Genomic DNA, 21,408 nt, shown 5'->3' on the forward strand with positions numbered 1-21,408 from the left:
TGGTACACAATCCAGGGACAAAAATGTATGATGTCAAAAACTTTGGTCGGTGTTGCATGAGGGAAGGTGAAGTTGGTTTTTGAAGACAGGTGAATGCAAGCAGAATAAACATGGTATTATTATTATTATTATTATTATTATTATTATTATTATCATCATTATTATTATCATTTATTAAATTTATGCCACTCTTTATCCAACAATTGCAGGGCAGCTTACAGCATAAAAAATGCATAACATATGACATCACCCCACTTTAACATGCTTTGAAAAATACCTACCACCAACTTTACCACTTTTTAGATGCCCTGACAGTGAGGGAAAAGACAGGCGAAGTATTGTGAGGCTTTGCTAATATATTTAAGCACTCTTGTGAATCCACTCCCAGAACATGTATTGCACTGCAGAATACTTCATTTCTTTCTGGTGTAATATTTTATTGGCACTGGCGTGCAGCATTCTAGGTTACCTAGTACATCCACGTCAATTCTGCAATTCTATTATGGTTAATTCTGCATGTTTTTCCCTTCTTATATAATGAGCAGGTAGGAGATGGATCACTGGATGAGAGAATGTAAATACCTATTGTCTGCCTTGTAACCTGGATTTTTTATTTACATCTTACAATAGAATCATAGAATTGTAGAGGTGGACGGGACCCCAAGAGTCAACTAGTTCAGGCCCCTGAATCCTGCCCACAGGTGTCCAACCATGGATGGGCTTGAATCACCAATCTTCTGGCTAACAGGCAGACACCTGGGAATAATGTGTTCGCAATTACCAGTATGCCAGTTGCATCCAGTGGTCCTTTACCTTGCTGCAGTTTCCCATTAGCAAAAGTCCTCTGAAATGATAAAGGAGAGTAAAAATAAGCTGAAACTAGGGATGGTATTCAATGCTAGTCCTACTCTGAGTAGAGCAAAGGGCATGACTAACTTGTGTTCATTCATTTCAATGAGTCTATTCTGGGTAGGTCTGATGTTACTATTATTCTTCCACTGCTGTGGACAAATATCCTTACATCCAACTTTATCAAAGTAAATTTCCACTGAAAAACAAATGATCAGCAGCAGGATGTGTAAATGTTAGGCATTGGCTGGAGAAAAGTATATCAGCAACTGGAGGCATATATGCGTGTAGGAGGCATATATGTGTGTAGGATGGTCAGATTAAAAAAACAAACAGATGTGGTCTGATATGCCATAACATGCACAAGCTCAGATAATGATATGCATTACTTCAAAAAATTGAGATGAGACTAGCAAGCTTTCTACACAAAAACACACCTGAGTGGAAGAGTCCTTCCCTGTAATGAGGAAGAGGCGAAAGGGAGAGAGAGAGAGAGAGAATGTGTTAAGTTTACCGTAATCACTGTTTTGCAGAACTGCAAAGGGGTGGAACGAAACTAGCAGACTTTCTATACAAACATCGCTTGCAGGAAGTGTCATCAGGAAACAGACAAAGCTCAAGGAACAGAAGGAATTCATTTCAGCTTTCACTACTGCTTTTCATATGGGGACTAGAGAATGCAATGAGGACTAGAGAATGCAATTGTTGGTCAGCCAGTGATATTGTACCATAGCTGACAACTTACAGATTTGAAAATAAAGGACCAGCAGCCTCGAAAAAAAGGGATCAGCAGCCAAAATAAGGGATTTTCCGGGCACAGGTATGTTCAGCTTCTGAGCCCCTCCGAGCCAAAGGCAGAAAGCCCAGCCAGCAGCCAAACGAAGCCTCATCAATAAGGGACAGCAGCGGGACATGGCGCTGGGATAAGGGACTGTCCCACCGAATAAGGGACGCTTGACAGCTATGTATTGTACGTGCCTTTATGCATGCAAGATGCAGTCATGAATGTGCTGGCTTTCTGTTATGATGCGGATCAGCTGTTCTAAGGTCTGGAAAGCAAATATTATATATGCACAACAGCCTTTTTCAGAATAGCAAGAATATTAAAGCCATTCTGCTACCTTCCTATAGTTATCCAATAATATAGTCAGGAAATACAGAAGAGGTCGTTAAAATAAAGAAGCTAGTTTTGCACATCCTAACAGGCTCATGCAAAAAATTAACTAGTGAAGCTCTTTCAGGCATTAACCTAAATGGTAGGAGTAGCTTCACTTCACCTGCTTAATTTCCTTTCAGCCACAGAGGTAGGGACCCCCCCCCCAAAGGCTTCAGCATTAGAACACACTACAGTCCTCCCACTTTCAGATGCCAAATACATGTGTGAGTGCAAGTAATTGAAAATCTGGGAAATAGGGTGTGGGGAAGTCTTCTCAGCTTTCTCACTGGCTGAAGAATGTGTCAATACAGCATTGAATCCATTAACATGCTAGTCCCCTCACTGTGAGGGACGCGGGTGGCACTGTGGGTTAAACCACAGAGCCCAGGGCTTGCCGATCAGAAGGTCGGTGGTTCAAATCCCCACTTTGGGGTGAGCTCCCGTTGCCCAGTCCCTGCTCCTGCCAACCTAGCAGTTTTAAAGCACGCAGTGCAAGTAGATAAATAGGTACCGCTCCGACGGGAAGGTAAATGGCGTTTCCGTGGACTGCTCTGGTTCGCCAGAAGCAGCTTAGTCATGCTGGCCACATGACCCAGATGTGCTGGGCCCAGGGGTAACCCAAGTAACATGGTACAGGTCCAGTCCCAAATCCAAGGGTTCCGCGAGGAGTCAGTCCGACAGGACCAAGGCAGGACATGAGGCAGGAAACCAGGCAAAGTCAGGCACAGGATCACAGGCAGGTTCTGGTAAACAGCAATGTTGCTCTCGCAACCTGGGGTGGGATCCAGCAGCCTTTTATCTTTGTTGGGGTAACGGCTGGTCCTGATCTCCCAGTGACTCCCCTCCCTCTCTCGCCCGAAGGCAAGCGCTCCTCCTGCGGATACTCAGGTCTCTCCTTCTCTCAGACCTCAGTCGCTGCAGCTCGGGAGATGTTGGTGGGTTACTAGACCCAGAGGCCACCTCAGCCTCTCCTGACCCGACTGGTAGTGGAGCAGCTGTAAGTAATTGCCCAGCTGAAGACAACGAGGTAATCCCCACATCTGGAGCCAAAGCAAGCTCAGGCCCCTGACTCGGCCCAGCTGGTGCTTGTTGCAGGGGAACCTGTGCAGACTGGGGCTCTCCAGAATCAGGCCCCAGACTAGGTTCAGCTGCTGCCTGAGGCAAAGGATCCGGTGTGGACTGAGACTCCTCTGGCTCCGAGTCCAACCCCGAGTCCCAGGCCATCACACCGGAAGTTGTACGCTGGCTCCCTCGGGCAGTAAAGTGAGATGTGTGTCGCAACCCCAGAGTCGTCTGTAACTGGACCTAATGGTCAGGGGTCCCTTTGCCTTTACCCTGAGTGTGGACAAACAGAAGAGGCTGAATGTGCAGCCAGTGATAACTGTGTCCCACTCTTTCCATCACAGTCAAACGATTTGACAAGCACCAGTATGTCAATCTTGTCTGTGTCAAGCTTCTTCAGCGAGTTCTTCTATAGTGGGATCATCTACAGTACTGACAAACAAGCACTGTAAGACAGATAAAGTGAGAGAGATTAAAGACTTAGGAATTAGTACTGTATCATGATTCCCAAGGATGTAGCACCTTAGACACATACAGTGGTACCTTGATTCTCAAACGACTTGGTATTCAAACAACTTGGAACCCAAACATTGCAAACCCAGAAGTAAGTGTTCCAGTTTGCGAACTTTTTCCGGAAGCCAAACGTGCTCCATTTTGAGTGTTATGCTTCCGATTTGAGATCCACGCTTCCGTTTTGAGTGCCTGGGATCATCTGTATGTAAAGCGGAGACTGTACCACACAGCTGTGGCCTTTCCCTTTCCTGTGGTTGAGCTCTATCTCTGTAGAACCAAAGGAAAAATATCCCAAATGGTGGGGAGAGAATATGCATAGCTAAAGGTACGGTACACTTGCACAGCACTATTATGTGGAATATATTCTTTTGTTGCACACATCCTATGACAGAACAGTTCTTGTTTCTCCGTCATCTTTTATTTTAAATCATTCCGTACAGTTGAAATACCAGATCAAGTTATGCTGGGTAGATCACATCAATAACCATTATTGTCCTTAACTTGAGATTTAAGCCTACACCAGTGCCAGCCAAGCTCAAGTTTGCCCTTCAACATCCTACACACGCCACAATAGGAGTTGTGAAGAAGATGACGATATGGAGTTACATCCATCTAAACAGAGAGAGCAACATCTGGGTATCAGCTGATTAGACATTGATGATTTTATTTTAAGTCACTTCTTACACCCAAAACACACTAAAGTCGTATGGCTGAATAGCTGTGATACTGAAGCACGTATTTGGAAATGATGCTATTTTTTGGTACTCTGAAAAATTAATGAAGAGCTAAACTCCACTTATTGGGCTGCATCCATGATTCTCTGTCCACTAGATCAAGGGATCTTGCTGTAATGGACTGCTGAGTTTTAATGTTGCCTAACAGAGGAATCCAACGCAACAGCTGTACTAGTGGAAACATGTTGTGCAACTGATTCTGCAATCTGTTTTACCGCAAAGTTACCAGCATCTTGCTTATGCATTTGCTTGCACAACAGCATCCTGCCGTTGGAACCCAAACACTGCAAACTTGGAAGTAAATGTTCCGGTTTGCAAACTTGGTTCAGAAGCTGAACATGCTTCGTTTTGAGTGTTATGCTTCTGATTTGAGTTCCACCAGTGGCGTAGGAAGGGGGGTGCAAGTGGGTACGGACCGCCCTGGTTTTAATCACTGAGGGGGGTGACAAAATGGCAAAAATATGTGTCTTTAAAATAAAACAAATTAGGCTCACAACACTTTTTTGAAAAAACAACATAATACTTATTGAAACTTTTTAGTTCAGTCAACAAACGCAACAAAACTGAACTCGACGGATGTGTATGTGTATGTTGACTTGTTGAGGTTAATTAATTGTCAGATGAAGTTATTAAGCTTGTTTTAAATATATATATACATATTTAAAGTGTAATGTTCGGCTTCCAAAAAAAGTTCACAAACTGGAACACTTACTTCTGGGGTTACAGTGCTAAATTGTGTTTAACTGTACTTAAATTGGTTATATGTTGGAACGGAGTTAAATGTTTAACTCTAAAAGGGTGTGGAGGCAGTGTCATCTAGAGAGAAGGGGTGTGGCTGGGGAAAGTTCAGAGGGCCATACAGAAAGGCATAGAGGGCCACAACCACTCCCCTGGCCTCATGTTCACCATCCATTGCCTAAATTGAGCGGAAAGACCTCCTTAGGGCAAAGTGTGAATGACATCCAGGCAAAACTGAGATTAGTTGAAGAATGGAAGCACCTTTTAGTGATGCAGAATTTAGGGTAAATTGTATCATAATCCTTTCTCACATCCCAGAGAGGGAGCCTGTTTATTCTGCTTGCGTTTACTTGTCTTCAAATGTCAAATTCACCTCTCCACATGCAACACTGACAAAAGTTTTTTTAAGACAACACATTTTTGTCCCTGGACTGTGTATAGTCTGGCACCCACAGGTCTTGTGGATACACAAGACAAACTACTAATAATGTTCTTCTTTGCTCCTCCAGGAACATAATTTGTTGTTTATAATGTGCCTAATAATCCTAGCGCCTCATCACATATGTGGTTGGTACATAGTTTTTTTCAGTAGATGGGGGCCACTATTTCATGCATTATTGTCAAACCTTTACCCTTTTAAATAGTTGCATCGTCTCTTTGATTCCAGCTGCTCTTACCTATGGAGAAGAAAAGTGACCTGTGGCTTCTCAGCTTCCCGTCACAGCCTGCTCTCCATGACACTGTTTCAGTGAGGCTGCTGAAATTGGATGGATAGCCTCTTCCAAAGCCAAGCGGCATGGTTCCAACAGAGGCTGGCAAAGCTAGAGCAGTCCAAAGTGATGAGGAAACCCTCACATAGGAAAGAGAAGAGAAGGCTGCAGGTTTGCATGGTGAGTTTTGTCATGACCCACCTGATGTGGCTTCACAACCCAGATGTGGGCCCTTCAACCTTTGGGTTGCAGACATAAGTGTAGATTAAGCTGCAGAAGGTGGTGCATAAGAGCCTGCCTTGGGCTCATATTGTTATGACCCAGTTTTGGGGTCAGAATTGCACTGTGAACTTTAAAACAACAGCATTGGTGTGTGTGCCAAGGTGATCAGGCCTCAGACACACAACCCAGGATCTCTCTTTGCAAGGAAGAATATAGACAAATAGCCAGACTAAAGTTGAAAAGCTTTATTTCCTGATCAGACATTTACAGGCTGGGCATCCTTTCTGGAAAAGGGTAAATAAAAATTGGAGTGAAGGAGTCATCCTATCTAAGCAGACTAACCCTAATCCATACACATACCAAGGATGGCGTGATACTTATACATACAAAGGATCCCAGTCAGTGATCCTTGCAACAAGCAAAAATAGAAAAAGACTGAGGCATGAGAAGGTGTTGCAGACACATTTGCCGCTATGGACAAGGCCAGCCCATCCACGAGGTCAGGTGAGATGACTGCCTCGGGCGGCAGGATCCACAGGCGTAGCAGATCCCAATGTTGATACTTATTCCAGCTTGATTCTTCATACCTCTCATTTACCAGCCCCAAGCTTCTTTGTTCTTAGCCCGTGGAAACAAACAAAAAACCCCTCCAAATGCATACACATATACACATCCTTTCTATTATGCTGTCACTAAACAGAGTTGCTAAGGACATTTTGGCTTGGTATCAAGGTTACTGCTAAGTTTTCAGTCTATCTGGGTCATAGGCACTTAACTTTAAAATGAAAGCATAGGGTTAAGTTAAGATGGATGGCTCACAAGTGTGAAGACAGAACGTAAATAATTGCTTATAGAATAGAAAAAACTTTCCAAAATTTATTTTCAGATTTATCTTCCACTACTTCTCCATCTACTGAAATTTCTAAACCCTAAAGGGAAAAGATATCATAGCATTCACTTTGATATATATGGAGATCATTGCTTGATTTAGCTCTATTTTACCATCGCCTGTCAACAACCAACTTTGCATTATAAAGATGTCTGCTAATGTGACATGAAGTGAACTACTTTTTCTCAACAATCTTCCTGAAAAGATCTGGGACATGAATTGCAGTGTATCAGTGACCTCTCTCCTCACAGCACACAGCACACAGGTCATCTGGCTGAAATGGAGAAGAAAAAAACACAACACCTGTCACTGTGAAAAATAAAATTATTGAAAGCTTAAGAGAGAGACAGAGGTTGTAATATGTGGTATTTCTTGTCAATATTCCCCGAAAGGAGGTTTTAAAATACTTTAATATAGAATATTCAGTTGGCAGGTATATCAACATCATCAAAACATGTAACGGTGTGAGGAAGAAAAAATAATTTGAAACAGACTTTTTTATTTTTGCTTCAACTGATAACCTCTAGTAGTTTCCTTTAAAGGTGATCTTTTCTCTTTTCTAAATTCAATATTTTTTTGTGGAAACGAGAGGCGCAGAAAGCCAACACATGCAACGTTTCTTGGGCCCTAAGGTGAGGGTGTGTAATTAAGTGTCCCCTTGTAAATGCTCTCACCACTGATAGACTGCCATTGGTAGCACTAGTAATGGCCATGGTTGGCATTTCAGCTTCTGAGTAAAGAGGATCTCTCTGTTGCCTGTCTTGGATTTCCTCCCTTCATATGTTGCATGTGTGAAGCCCATCCATGAGGTCAGGTCAAGCCATTTGCCTTGGGTGGCAAACCTGACCGCCTAACCAACTGTTGTGCAACAGGGAGGCACAGAAATATCTTAACGAATAATGTGTGTGCATGTGTGTGCCATATATGTGGAAAACACAACCATCTGGTAAGAATGTCTAGTAATTATTTACCTTCTACATTCTTGAGGATTCCGGTTGTGGCTTCAGTATTTCTCCCCACTGAAACAATCACATGTATTGGGTTTACTCTGAGGCACTCAAAATGAACTCAAAATAAATTAGATCCATAAGTAGCACCTTACTATAAATCATTGATTAAAAGTCAGTAGGAGGACATGTCATTCTGCCAGGACACTTTGCTACTGATCTTAAGGTGGCCATACTTGAATAATGTTATTTTCATGCAACAACGGTGCATGAAAATTATTCACATGTCATGCAGGATATTATACCAGTCATAAGAATACAATGTGTGGATAACTGGAAAGCCTTGATGTTATCACCTGAAATTCTTTGGCATTACAAGTAAAAACCGATTTTTTAACAGATTTTTATACGTGAACTGCATACCTTGATTAATGCTTCTAAGGAAATCCCGCCATAGCGGATACATCTTCTCCAGCCTTTTGAACTTTTAAATCCTCCTTTAGCCTTAAATTCTAATGGTGTGAACCATTTTCCATCGGAACCCTTGATACATTTCCTTGAAACTCCTATGACAAACAGATAAGTCACATCAATGTGACTCACTTATCCAATCTAGCAAATTTCACTGAAGAGAGAAAGAAATTTCGCCAACAGGAGATTCTTTTCTAATATCTACTTAGGAAAAAAGATATGAACAAAGATTGTGTCATGAACTAAGGCTGTGCACCAGAGTTGACCAAGTCGCGGGCCAAAACTGGCATATTAGGAGGGACTCTGGCATCAGACAAATCAGATACCAACAAACACAGATCACCACAGGTCAGGCTGGATGGCCCAGAGCAATTGGTGGTTGTCAAGGGGTGGGGCATTAGGCAGAAAGGAGAGTTGGACATCATGCAGGAAAATCACAATAAAAGACCCTGACTTACCCTGACTTCTGGGATTAGGAAGGAGCCTGCTACCTGAGCCTGCTTCCTGAGAGAAGCCACTTGCAAAGGAGCAGGATTAGCACCTCTGTTGAGCAGTTATTCAGTGGAAGCACCTATCCTGTGTGCTGCAGAGAACACTTTTGCTGGAGGCGTCCCAGACCAGGCAGGATTGGAGACTCTGTAAGCAGCTTAAATGCTGGGTGGGGTGGTGGTTCCAATGTTGATCCAAGGTGGGTCAACCTGACACTCTCCTCCCAAATGAGAGCTATGGGGCAGATCAGAGGGGCACAGCCCTAGAATGAATGCTGGAAAGGAATTTCAGCATAGGGCTTAAGCAGGGCTTCTCCAACATCTCCTTTGCACTTGGACACGGAGAAAAGGCCAAGAGGCTCCTTCTTCTCAAAGCCAGGCATTCTGGGCAACATGGCCAGGCCTTGTGCTATTGCACAACCAAAATATTTTCATCTGCTGTTGGTATCACATTCCTTTAGCAGATGCAATCCCATGTATAATTATATTATTCCAACACAATGGTTACCTGCTGTGAATCTATTCTTATAGAAAACACCTTTACTTCTTCCACAGCTTACTTTCAGTGTTCGGACCTCAACACTCAAATCTTGTATTTCATTATTCTGCATGCCTTTTCCTAGATGAAATCAAGAAATGTATGTCAGCTGTCACAATACCCTTACAATACCCATCTTCCAGAGAATGACAGTGGTCTTACCAGATTATTGATCCTGCTAAGAGGATGTGGTACGAAGTGTGCATTCATGTCAGAGTGAAAACAAAACACTGTGACTGCCCCAAACCTTTGCAGGCACAAACTCACTGAAAGCAAGATTACATGTGACTGTCCTGATAGCTTTATTAGCACAAATAATCAAGAATGTGGTAGTGAAACAGGATGCTCTGTCCCTCATTTACAGACTTTTACTGAACTCACTTTGTTGCTTCCCAGGGGACGCAGGTTTCCTCATTTCTCCCCGGAGTACTTTGCTGCTCCCAGGGACTGCGGCAGAACTATTCTGAGCATGCTGGAGAACTGAAGAGGACACGTGTTAGGAAAACAAGTTCATGTGTAAGGTTTGCACAATCTTAACAATGTCCTTGGTTCTTCTAAGGTGGCATCACCAGCTATACTAGTAAAAGGATATTGTACGCCCATAGAGGACGATGCTTGATCTAGCAAGGTCTGTTACCGCAAGTGCTATTTTCTGAACTACTGAGAGACCCAGGTAGCAGCTCTTCAGAAGTCTACTTTGGCCCAGGGCCTCTTATTATTGACATCTACTTCAACCCACTCTTGTAAAAAGCTACTTATCTATCTCAAGTATAAACTCTTTCCAGGGACATTAGTTATCACATACACTAGTTGCTCTGTGACACATAACCTATAAAATAATATTAACAGCATTAAGAAAAAGCAGCCAAAAAGTAAACTAATCACTGTTAAGTTCATGCACACACTGTCCACACCCCAATGACTGATAATGTTTCACTCTATTCAACTCATAAAAATATACATACGTTGGTTGCCTATTTGCTACGGAGTTGAGGTTTTATTGTTGACATAGGTCACCAGAAAGTGTGCCCGTTCACTGTCATCGCTGAAGGCCTTTTCTAATCATTGTATGTTCTGCAAGCATACACCTTACGGTGGCTGGAAGGACCCTCTCCACTATGGCCTCCACATTATGGAATTATCTCCCCCTGCAGACACAATGGGCACCTATGGTGCAGGTGTTCCACCTGCTGGTAAAAACTACATACATTCCTATACACTAATTCTTACTATTGACTTTACTGAGTTTTGAATATTCTGGTTCATGTTTAATTATTTTAGTGTACTCATTTTACTTTGCAAACCACCTTGCTATTCTTCACAATAAAAGGCAATCTATTGGAAAAAGTAAACAAAATACATTTATTTATTATTATTATTATTATTATTATTATTATTATTATCCCAGGAGACAGGCAGAGGGTTGAGGCAAAGTGAATGCATGGCTTCTACAGGATTTTGTGGCCCAAAGTCTGACTACCATTTCTCAGTAAATGCTGATGACTTTTCTATCTTTAAGGCTTATTTGATTGGTTTAGCACAGCCAACAAGATAACGTACCATTTTCTAGGCTTTCGTATAATGGCTGTAAATTTTGATATGCTTCCAGGTTCTCCTTGCAGAAGATCTCCTCTATTGCTGACACATTGGTCTGAATTCTCTCAAGGACATCGCATACCACTTTACAAATATCATTTGGTTTTGCAGTTACCTTATCACACCAATTCTAGAAAGAAACAATAAAGACTTTGTAAACATATTTAGAACGAAAATGCAAAGTAGCTTCTCCATTTCCCACCAGATCTAACAGCAGATTACTTGGGTGGTTATCCCAGCACAATCAAAGGAAGCAAAAATTGTCAAGGCAGTTTTATCTTCCTTTGCCAGATTCAAATACCCTGCACACTTAGCATCCCTCAGACTAGCTAATGTCCTTTCCTATGCTTTTTATCAATGCCAGAGAAAGCCTCAAGGCATTTGGCCACTTGTTCTTCAGAAACAAGACATAATCGGCTGCTGTTATGGGGTTTGTCTTCTTTGTTTTTTCCTGTGGCTCACATCCCTCACTAACTAGTAAGGAAGTAGCTGTCTTATTACAAAAGAATTTCAAAAATATACTGGAAAGATAAGTTGCTGAATTGCAACTTATTACCAAATTTAAAACCATGGAGAGACTGAATAGAGACATTGGATCCTTATCTCATTATACATGATAAAACTATTTTCAGCCATCTCACGGCTTGCTTTTTCCTGTAAGACCAATTGCAGTCGTCGTCAACAGGTTTAGCACACCTATCAGCCAATCGCCCATTCCCACCACCCTTCTGAGTAATACCCCTGCCCACCCTCTCACTATATATAAGGGTCTGGTGACTTCTGTTTCAGTGTATCTGAAGAAGTGTGCATGCACACGAAAGCTCATACCAATACAAACTTAGTTAGTCTCTAAGGTGCTACTGGAAGGGGAAAAAATTATTTTGTTTCGACTATGGCAGACCAACACGGCTACCTACCTGTAACTAACTTGTAAGGTTTCTCCTTCCGTGCAATGTTTTTTGTTGTTATTAGAATATTTTTATACCAACTGCTACTAAAGAAACTCAGGAGTGTTGAGTGGAGGCTACTCTCAGAATCCTGTGGGGAAGGTTAGGCTGGGAGAGTGCAAATGGCCTATGTTCACCTAGTGAACTTCATCATAGAATCATAAAGTTGGAAGGGACCCTGAGGATCATCTAGTCCAACCCTGACTGAGTGAAGTTGGAGTCCAGATCTTTGCATCCAAGTCTGGCTCCCTGTTCACCATACTGCACTGCCTCTCATGCTGTGCTCCACCTATAACCCAGAAAACCTTTCTGGTTGTAGGGACAAAGATTTCACACTCTTACTTTAGATGGACTTCACATGTCCAGGTGGGATTTAAAAAATAATAATTCAATGCCTATAATAATCACCTTAAAATCTTCTTCGGAGATTCTTTTCTTGTCTCGCAGGAGATAGAGAAAAGGGAAAGTATCTTTGATTGCCAAAGAAATCTGTACTTTATGGGTTCTGAACCACCAAAAAATTTCATCTGAAGTACCTAGAGCAGACATGCTATAAACAAAGCAAGAAGTATCACAACACAAAAAGTCAGTGAAAGCAATAAATGACATGGCTATTTAAAGAAGTATTTTGAGCACAAAGATCACCTTAATACAGAAATTGAGGTGGAGAAACTACCTTTTCTCAGCAGATATTTTCGGAATATGACAATCTTCATGAAAGCATCTGGGAAATGAACTGCAGGATATCCGTGAATCTTCTTTCTTACTTACAATACATACATCATCATGTTCAGACTGAAGAGGAAAAAACAATCACTGTAAAAAATAATTTTATCAAAATGCATGGGGGGGGGTGAGTTTTAATATGTGGTGTTTCTTGTATACTACCTTGTGAGGGCAAAAGCCCTGAATTGTGGTTTAAAAGGATATTCAGCCGGCAGACACATCATCATTATCAAAATAAACAATGGTGTGGAAAAGAATATTTTTTTGAAAACAGATTTTGTTATTTTTAATGCAACAAATATCCTCTGGTAGTATTCTTTAAATATATTCAGTTTATTACATGATATATACTCAGCATCTTCCTATTTTCTCAGTTTCGTACTTATGAGACAACCTGAAGAGCAGGAAGCTAACACAGGTAACATTTATTGGACCCTAAAATAAACAGAGTGTTTAGATAAGGTTCCCGTGTAAAATGAGTCACTATTGATTAGACTACCACTGGTAACACTAATAAATGGCCATGACTGACTTTTCAGGTTCTGCCCCTGTTTTATTTATTTTTTATTCTGCAGCTGTGTGCAAAGGATTGCCCCGCCGCTACTGCAGCCGTGAGTGGAGGGTCAAGGGGTTTTGGCAGTGGGATGAGACAACCCACCTGCCAATAATGTTTTGACATAATGACATCATGTGGATTGTCCCATCTGCCTGCCAAAGTTGGCCCGCATGGAGAGGCCAGATAAAAATGGCCAGAAAGGTACCCCATTACAGTCGTACCTTGGTTCTTGAAAGCCTTGTGACTTGAACATTTTGGCTCCTGAACGCTGCAAACCTGGAAGTGAGTGTTCCGGTTTGAGAACATTTTTTGGAAGCCAAACGTCTGACATGGTTTCCGCTGCTTCCGATTGAGTGCAGGGAGCTCCTATAGCCAATTGGTTTTCAAATGTTTTTGGAAGTCGAAGAGACTTCCAGAACAGATTCCATTTGAGAACCAAGGGTACGACTGTACTTAACTTAAAGCATGGCTTACTTCTTTGGCAGTGTGAGCAGTTGTAGTGGAAATTTCAAAGAAACTGTGAGCAGGATCCCTGCCTTTGACTAAGATTGCACTCTCGTGTCATGTCTCAATAAGAGTTTTGTAATAAATCATTGGCTAAGGGATTGAGCCCTCGTTGTCATCATTGGCACTAGATTTTGTCCTTCATGTGTGCCACCATCATTTTGTGGGGCAGGCAAGCTGGACAAAGAGCCTCCCACCACAATGCCTATGGAACTGCAACTCTCACTCACACATGAAGCTTGGGGGGGAGCGAGACAAGGCTATATGCCTTGAGGAAACAAAGTTACTTAGGTTAAGTATTGATGCAAGTTGTTTTGTTTTTCTTTGTTATATATTATGTTTTGTATTGCCTTATTTAGGTGTAAACTGTGGTACAACCATTTTGGGTGAGGGGAGGTTCGGAAATATCTAAATACATAAGTGAATAAATAAAATGTGCACATGCCAGTTTAAATCAAGTAAAATTATTAAGGAAATGTTTACCATCGTTGTCCTGTTGGAATTTTGTGGTGGCTCAGGTAGCAGTCCCCTCTGAAATAAACATCACATTTATTAGGTTTACTCTGAGGCATAATCAGAATCCCCAAACATCACCTGAATTTAGGGAATAAACTCATAAGAAATTACACATCTTACTATGGCTATATGTTTATAATCTAGTAGGAGAATATTTCATTCCGCTGGGAAATTCTGCTGCTAACCTTAAAGCTGCCATGCTTGAACAATGGTATGTAAAAGTTGGTTCCCATGTGAAACTGTTGAATTACATTCATTTGAGCCTGAAGAGAGACAGTGGTTTCTTACCCCACTGCAGATGTTAATTGACTCAGTATTACTAAGGGCTCATCCACACTTCTTTGTCCCACCACTTTCCCCAGGGAAAACCTGCTGCTTGGGGTTGAATTGGGACAAATGGCAATTGGGATTCCTGTGGATTGCTGTTTGCTCTAGTTTAACGGTAAAGAGTGAGTTTCTCTGGGGAAAGCAGTGGGGCAAAGGCAAAACCTCCTGGCCCCTGCTTTCTAGGCATGTGCTCTTCTTTTAAATACCCACAACAATGTATTCTGCAGGGAATGAATTGTTACTGTCTAAGGTTTCTCAATGGGCACGGCTGTTGAAAAGCATCACAGTGCTTATTTTGCACACTTGTTGTCTTGTATTATGATTTTATATTTGGAGTGTTTTATGTTTTAATATGTTGGTATTCACAATGGAAGGTAGCCTATGAATAATGAAATAAATAAAAATCCCAGCTCTAATTAAATCATCAGTCTGTAGGTTTTACATTTCATTTTCCTCTGACCTCACTGTTGAGTACAAGGAAGCAACCTTGCTTGCTTCCTGTCAACAAGGGTGGGGTTGGGACTAACAAATAGTCAGGGAAAGTACACTTTGTGGTTTCTGATGAAACACCCAAGCTCCATCTGTTCCTCTTGCTCACTCTTTTTTCTTCTCCCTCTTTATTGAATGAGGATGTTATGAAGGTAACTCCAGTTATATAGTTATAATGTAGAATTCATTGTGAATATTATCACCATTGTTGTTGTTTTTGTCATTACACACACACACACACACACCACTTTCCCCCCTCGGGACTCAAGTCAGCTTAAAAATAACATACTCATTTTGAGAACAAAATGTGTGGATAATTATCTGTAAAACCTTAATGGTATCATCTGAAATTCCTTTAGAGTTGCAGGTAAGAAAATGAGGCATTAAAATTGCAGCTGTTACAAGTGAACTGCATACCTTTATTAATGTGTCTAATGAGGTTGTCCCACATTGGATACTTCTTCTCCACCATTTCCAGTGTTTACGTCCTCCTTCACTCTCAAATTGTGATGGTGTGAGCCACTTTCCATTGGGACCCTCAATACTTTTTCTTGAAACTCCTTTGACAAACAGAACAGTCTCATTAATGTTATGCACCTATACCAGGCATAGGCAACCTCAGCCTGCCAGATATTTTAGGACTACAACTCCAATGATCCCTAGTGAATAGGACTAGTGGTCAGGGATGATGGGAAATGTAGTCCCAAAAACATCTGGTGCACCGAGGTTGCCTATGCCTGACCTATCCCATTCAGCAGACTTCACTGAAGAGAGAAAGAAGCCGAGATGGTGATGTGGAAGTCGGAAAGAAACTTCAAGCTGATCATGGCTAATGCCAAACTTCAGGGCCCCTTAGAATGGATCAGCCCATCACCACAGCTAGACTCCCTGACACCTGCTTTCCTCCCTGTCCCTCTTGTACACGGTCACAATAAATTGTTTCTATATTTTTTGAAAAAATGGGAGCAATCGCCAATTACTTTTCATTCAGATTTATGGGTTGTGATAACTGCCACGTATAAATGTAGATTAATGAATTAATGATAAAGAGAATCAACATGCCACTGTTCTGTTACAAAAACAAAACATTTAAAGCTAAATAAAATCATTTAATCATGCATTAATAAATAGGGAAAGATTTCAAAAGCACTGAACATCCCACTGTGGTACTGATAGAATTATTTTAGGCTGGCCCAGGTCCACAGGATACTGTGGAATATAATTAAAGAGCTTTATAGGATATTAGTATTCGAAGTATTCCCAGAAAATAAAAGATACTCACATACCACCCACATTGATGCATCCTCCTCCCAACACCACACATTTATGCAAACACCATTTTTTAAATTTGCTGTTGGTATCACATTCCTTAAACAGATGTAATTATACATTTACTCTTCCAAATGATTACCTGTTGCAAATATATCCGTATGTAAAATGCCTTGTGCTGTTCCACAGGTTACGGGCAGTGTTGTGCCCTGGAAATCCAGACTTTGCTCTTGTGTCCCTTTTCCAAGATGAAATGAAGAAACGGATGTCAAAGGTTACATTTCCCATATTTTGGGCTGGCAACAAATGACAGCAGTCCTAAGGCAACCTGCTCACTGTCATCTCTGGAAGCTTTCTAATCATTATGTGTCTTATGACAACTCAAAAGAGGACCTACTAGTCGTGCTGCATCCAGAAAATGTGCATCTTATGGGGGCGTTACTGAACTTTGAATATTCTGGTTTATGTTTTATTGCTATTTTAGCAAACTGGTTTTATTTTGTAAACCGCATTGTTATATTTCACAATAAACATCAGTCTATCAATAATTTTCAATACATAAATTAATGCACAAGTATGTCATTTGTTGGGACGCGGGTGGCGCTGTGGGTTAAACCACAGAGCCTAGGACTTGCCAATCAGAAGGTCGGCAGTTCGAATCCCCAAGATGGGGTGAGCTCCCGTTGCTCGGTCCCTGCTCCTGCCAACCTAGCAGTTCGAAACCACGTCAAAGTGCAAGTAGATAAATAGGTACCACTCCGGCGGGAAGGTAAATGGTGTTTTTATGTGCTGCTCTGGTTCACCAGAAGCGACTTAGTCATGCTGGCCACATGACCCGGAAGCTGTACGCCGGCTCCCTCAGCCAATAAAGCGAGATGAGCGCCGCAACCCCAGAGTCGGTCATGACTGGACCTAATGGTCAGGGGTCCCTTTACCTTTTTATGTCATTTGTGGTGGCAGGCAGAGGACTGAAACAGTGAATGCATGGCTGGAAAAGACATGAACAGGGCTTTGTGGCTCAAACGCTGACTATACCATTCCTCAAATCCAAATGAATTTGTTTCTTTTTAGCTATATATCTTTAAGGCTCAACTGGGAGGTTTAGTCCCCAATACAAGATAATTTACCATTTCCTAGGCTTTCATATAGTGGCCATAAGTCTTGACATGCTGCCAGGTTACTGCTGCAGATGATTTCCTCTATTGCTGACAGATTGCCCTGAATGCTCTCAAGGACCTCGTACACCACTCTTTGAATATTGTTTGGATTTGCAGTTACCCAATCTTGCAAATTCTAGAAAGAAACATTACAGGGTTTTAAAATCTCTGTCTTAAAAATATCTTTTAGACTGAAAATACAGAGTAACTTTCCCATTTCCCACCAGATCTAACAGCAGATTATTTGGATAATCATCCCAGTACAATCAAAGGAAGCAGAAATTGTCAATGTAATTTTCTTCTCCTTTTCCAAGTTCAAATACGTCGCGCAGCTTACATGTCTCCGAACACTAACATCCTATCCTATGCCTTTTACCAATGGCAGAGAAAGACTCAAGGCCACTTTTTCAGAAACAAGCCACAACCTGGATGGAATTGTAGAACCAGCACCAAGGGCCTTCTGGCAGTTCCCTCACTGCAAGAAGTGAGTTTACAGGGAACCAGGCAGAGGGCCTTTTCAATAGTGGTGCCCGCCCTGTGGAACGCTCTCCCATCAGATGTCAAGGAAATAAACAACTATCCAACTCTTAGAAGACATCTGAAGCGCCGCCCTGTTTAGGGAAGTTTTTCTGTATTGTGCTGTATTGTGTTTTTGGAAGTGGCTCAAGAAACCTAGCCAGATAGGTGGGGTATAAATAATAAATTATTATTATTATCGTAGAATTGCACAATTGGAAAGGACCCTGAGAATGATTGAGTCCAACCCACTGCAATGGATGAATATGCAGCTCTTCTGTGCGGGGATCAAACCTGCAGTCTTGGTGTTATCAGCACCATGTTCTAAACCATCTTAGCTATCCAGGCTGCTGCTATTTCAATTCATTTCACTTTTAATTTGTATACCATTTTTCTATATTGCTTTACACAAGACAGTTTACAATATGAAGAAACAACAAAATATACAATCCAGTGCAAACACATAACATAACAATCCAGTGCAAAACAAAGAAGTCATAATAAAATGTGACTTAAAAGAAATATCTTATATCAAATAAAGGAATATGTGATAATCCATTAGAATAAAGCACGAAACTCCCAAAGTATCAACAAATAATAATTAAACAGAAATTCACTCTCAACGATAGCAATAAATCATTACTAAATTATAATCAATTAAAAACAGCAAATTTACAATGCATTAAAAATTATGTTAAAAAATTGAATTGAGCAACAAAGTAGGAATTTAAGCAGAAAATAATTGCCTCAGTTAGATACAATAGTCACCTTAAAATCTTCTTCAGAGATTATATTCTTGTCTCGTAGGCCACAGAAAAAAGGAAATGGGTCTCTAATTGCAAGAGAAATCTCCATTTTATGGGCTCTGAACCACTCCAAAATTTCAGCTGAAGTACCTGGAGCAGACATACTACAAACAACACAAAACTATGTTTTAAAGACCTTGGAAATCATGTGGTTTTTAAACAAGCAAAATTAAGCATTATCTAGCGTTTATCTAGAATGATTCCGTTTCCAAAAATGAGAAACCCTATCAGGGAATCCTTAGGTGTAGATCAGGCTGTGGAAGTAATTGTGTTGTGATTTCCTCTTTCCACTTCGACGCAGGTTTAGGTGTTCTTTGCGAATAACACCAGCCCGGGTTAATTTACCCTGGTCTTCTTCTGCGTTTAATCTGAGTCCCCAGCTGTGCCAGAAGGGGGGTCCCTCCGGGGTCTGTCGCTCTTTTGCGAGAGGGAGTCTAGCGCAGACGGGAAGCCCGGTTCCCCTGGAGCGCCTTGCCCTTGCGGAGGAGACCGACCTGTCCCTTGACTTACCTTTCTGCTTTGACTTGAGCGGAGATGGGGCTGTGACGAAGGGGCTGAAGAAAGCAGGAGGAGGACTCCCCCGTCCAGAAGAGCGAGAGGAAACGAAAGGAAACTCAACGTCTTCCAGTCGAGGACTGGCGCTGCCTGCTCTGAGCTGCGCTCGGGGAGAAGTGAGGAACTCGGCCCGTTTCATGGAAAGGAAATCACCACGGACACAGAAATCAGAAAAGAAAACCGAAACTGGAGGAACGCTTGATGATAAATCATGACCCCCCCCCTCGCCCCATGAGCCAAAAACTGTGCATAAGATATTTCTCACGTTAAAAGAAATATTACTCTTGTCAGTCTCTGACTTGAGAGGCCCCTCCCGTCCTCCATCACAGATCATGACCACAGCCTGCAGGTAAGGACTTGTGTGGGATCCAGTCCAGGGATTTCTGACTAGTTCCTTCAGTGCCTCTGAATGACTGTGGGTGATCCTTATGGTGTGAACTTAAAGCGATGGTTGAGCAGAGCCATTATGGATGGATGGATGGATGGATGGATGGATGGAATTTATATACCACCCTACACCCAGAGGCCTCAGGGCAGTTCACAGAAAAGATCAACATAAAAACCACAGTATCTATAATCAAAATAAAAACAACAACCCAATAACACTCTCCAATAAAGAGCCACATTTTAAAAGAGTAAGGTAAAGGGACCCCTGACAGTTAAGTCCAGTCGCGAACAACTGGGGTTGTGGCGTTCATCTCACTTTACAGGACGAGGGAGCTGGTGTTTGTCCGCTTCCGCAGACAGTTTTTCCTGGTCATGTAGGCAAGAAGACCAAGCTGCTTCTGGCGAAGCCAGCGCAGCACATAGAAACGGCATTTACCTTCCCACCGGAGCGGTACCTATTTATCTCCTTGCACTACGTGCTTTTGAACTGCTAGGTTGGCAGTATAGACTGTCAGTGTGTAGTGGGACGCGGGTGGCGCTGTGGGATAAACCACAGAGCCTCTTGGGCTTGCCGATTGGAAGATCGGCGGTTCGAATCCCTGTGACCGGGTAAGCTCCCGTTGCTTGGTCCCTGCTCCTGCCCACCTAGCAGTTCGAAAGCACTCCAGTGCAAGTAGATAAGTAGGTACCGCTCTGGCGGGAAGGTAAACGGCGTTTCCGTGTGCTGCTCTGGTTCGCCAGAAGCGGCTTAGTCATGCTGGCCACATGACCCAGAAGCTGTACGCCGGCTCCCTCGGACAATAAAGCGAGATGAGCGCCGCAACCCCAGAGTCGGCCACGACTGGACCTAACGGTCAGGGGTCCCTTTACCTTTACCCACGACTGGACCTAACGGTCAGGGGTCCCTTTACATCGAGAGCCAGTGTGGTGTAGTGGTTAAGAGCGGTAGTCACATAATCTGCGGAACCGGGTTCGCGTCTCCGCTCCTCCACATGCAGCTGCTGGGTGACCTTGGGCCAGTCACACTTCTGTGAAGTCTCTCAGCCCCACTCACCTCACAGAGTGTTTGTTGTGGGGGAGGAAGGGAAAGGAGAATGTTAGCCGCTTTGAGACTCCTTAAAGGGAGTGAAAGGCGGGATATCAAATCCAAACTCTTCTTCTTTAAAGGTGTGTAATGAAGGCACCAGGTGAACTTCTCTGGGGAGAGCGTTCCACAGATGGGGAGCCAATGCCTTTCTTCTTCTCTTATAATGGCAATGGTGCCCACCTGAGAATTCCAGTGAGTTCTGTCTGAAAAAAGCCCTGGTTATATGTTTAATGCACATATAATGCTGTGTTTAAGTCTGTTGTGGGTTGTTGCTTTTTGTATGGGGACAGAACTGGTGTTTTTCCACTGGGAGTGGTGGTCATTGCATCTGGAGCTATAAGCCTCCTGATTTAACATGAGATCTGAAATCTGAGCACCTTCCTATGTAGATATGTAAATAGGGCTGCTTACATCGCAGAGAGAGACACAGGTGCTGTGAGATGCCAGCATGCAGAGAACGGAGAGAGGTGCATTTTGAATTTAGCGATAAAAACTATGTTTAAATTCTGTCTGGGATGAGGATTAGAGGGAGAATGTTTTAAAGAACTGAACCACTGCTAGTTCTTTTTGTTGCTTTGTAACATTTAGGTCTTTAAGACTAAAGAGCAGTAATGTTTTTAAAAGTTTTTTTTCCTACACAAGAGTCCAGACTT

General features: G+C 42.2%; 1 protein-coding gene across 1 annotated transcript; it reads right to left on the reverse strand.

Moving 5' to 3' along the window:
• Positions 1 to 6,976: 6,976 nt before the first annotated feature.
• On the reverse strand, positions 6,977 to 18,830 carry LOC310845971 (uncharacterized protein). Its single transcript, XM_083741900.1, has 13 exons — positions 18,689 to 18,830; positions 17,375 to 17,540; positions 16,390 to 16,485; positions 15,396 to 15,538; positions 14,130 to 14,177; positions 12,537 to 12,655; positions 12,269 to 12,410; positions 10,878 to 11,043; positions 9,699 to 9,797; positions 9,288 to 9,398; positions 8,244 to 8,386; positions 7,845 to 7,892; positions 6,977 to 7,147 (listed from the first exon to the last, which is right to left on the reverse strand). Exons 1-12 carry the CDS (start codon positions 18,827 to 18,829, stop codon positions 7,848 to 7,850), a joined length of 1,419 nt encoding a protein of 472 aa, XP_083598026.1. The 5' UTR covers position 18,830; the 3' UTR covers positions 6,977 to 7,147; positions 7,845 to 7,847.
• Between the last annotated feature and the right edge of the window lie 2,578 nt (positions 18,831 to 21,408).

The sequence above is a fragment of the Podarcis gaigeae genome (assembly GCF_964106915.1).
Source record: "Podarcis gaigeae genome assembly, chromosome: 5".
Lineage (NCBI taxonomy): Eukaryota > Metazoa > Chordata > Lepidosauria > Squamata > Lacertidae > Podarcis > Podarcis gaigeae.

Bases quoted from the DNA above. Each gene is read 5' to 3' on its own strand.
- LOC310845971 (XM_083741900.1), bottom strand. From the start codon at position 18,829: ATGTCTGCTCCAGGTACTTCAGCTGAAATTTTGGAGTGGTTCAGAGCC. The intron at 9,399-9,698 runs GTGAGTTCAGTA...GATTTCATCTAG, and splicing joins GTCCCCTGGGAAGCAACAAA to GAAAAGGCATGCAGAATAAT. The intron at 8,387-9,287 runs GTAACCATTGTG...TGTTTGTCATAG, and splicing joins TAAGAATAGATTCACAGCAG to GAGTTTCAAGGAAATGTATC.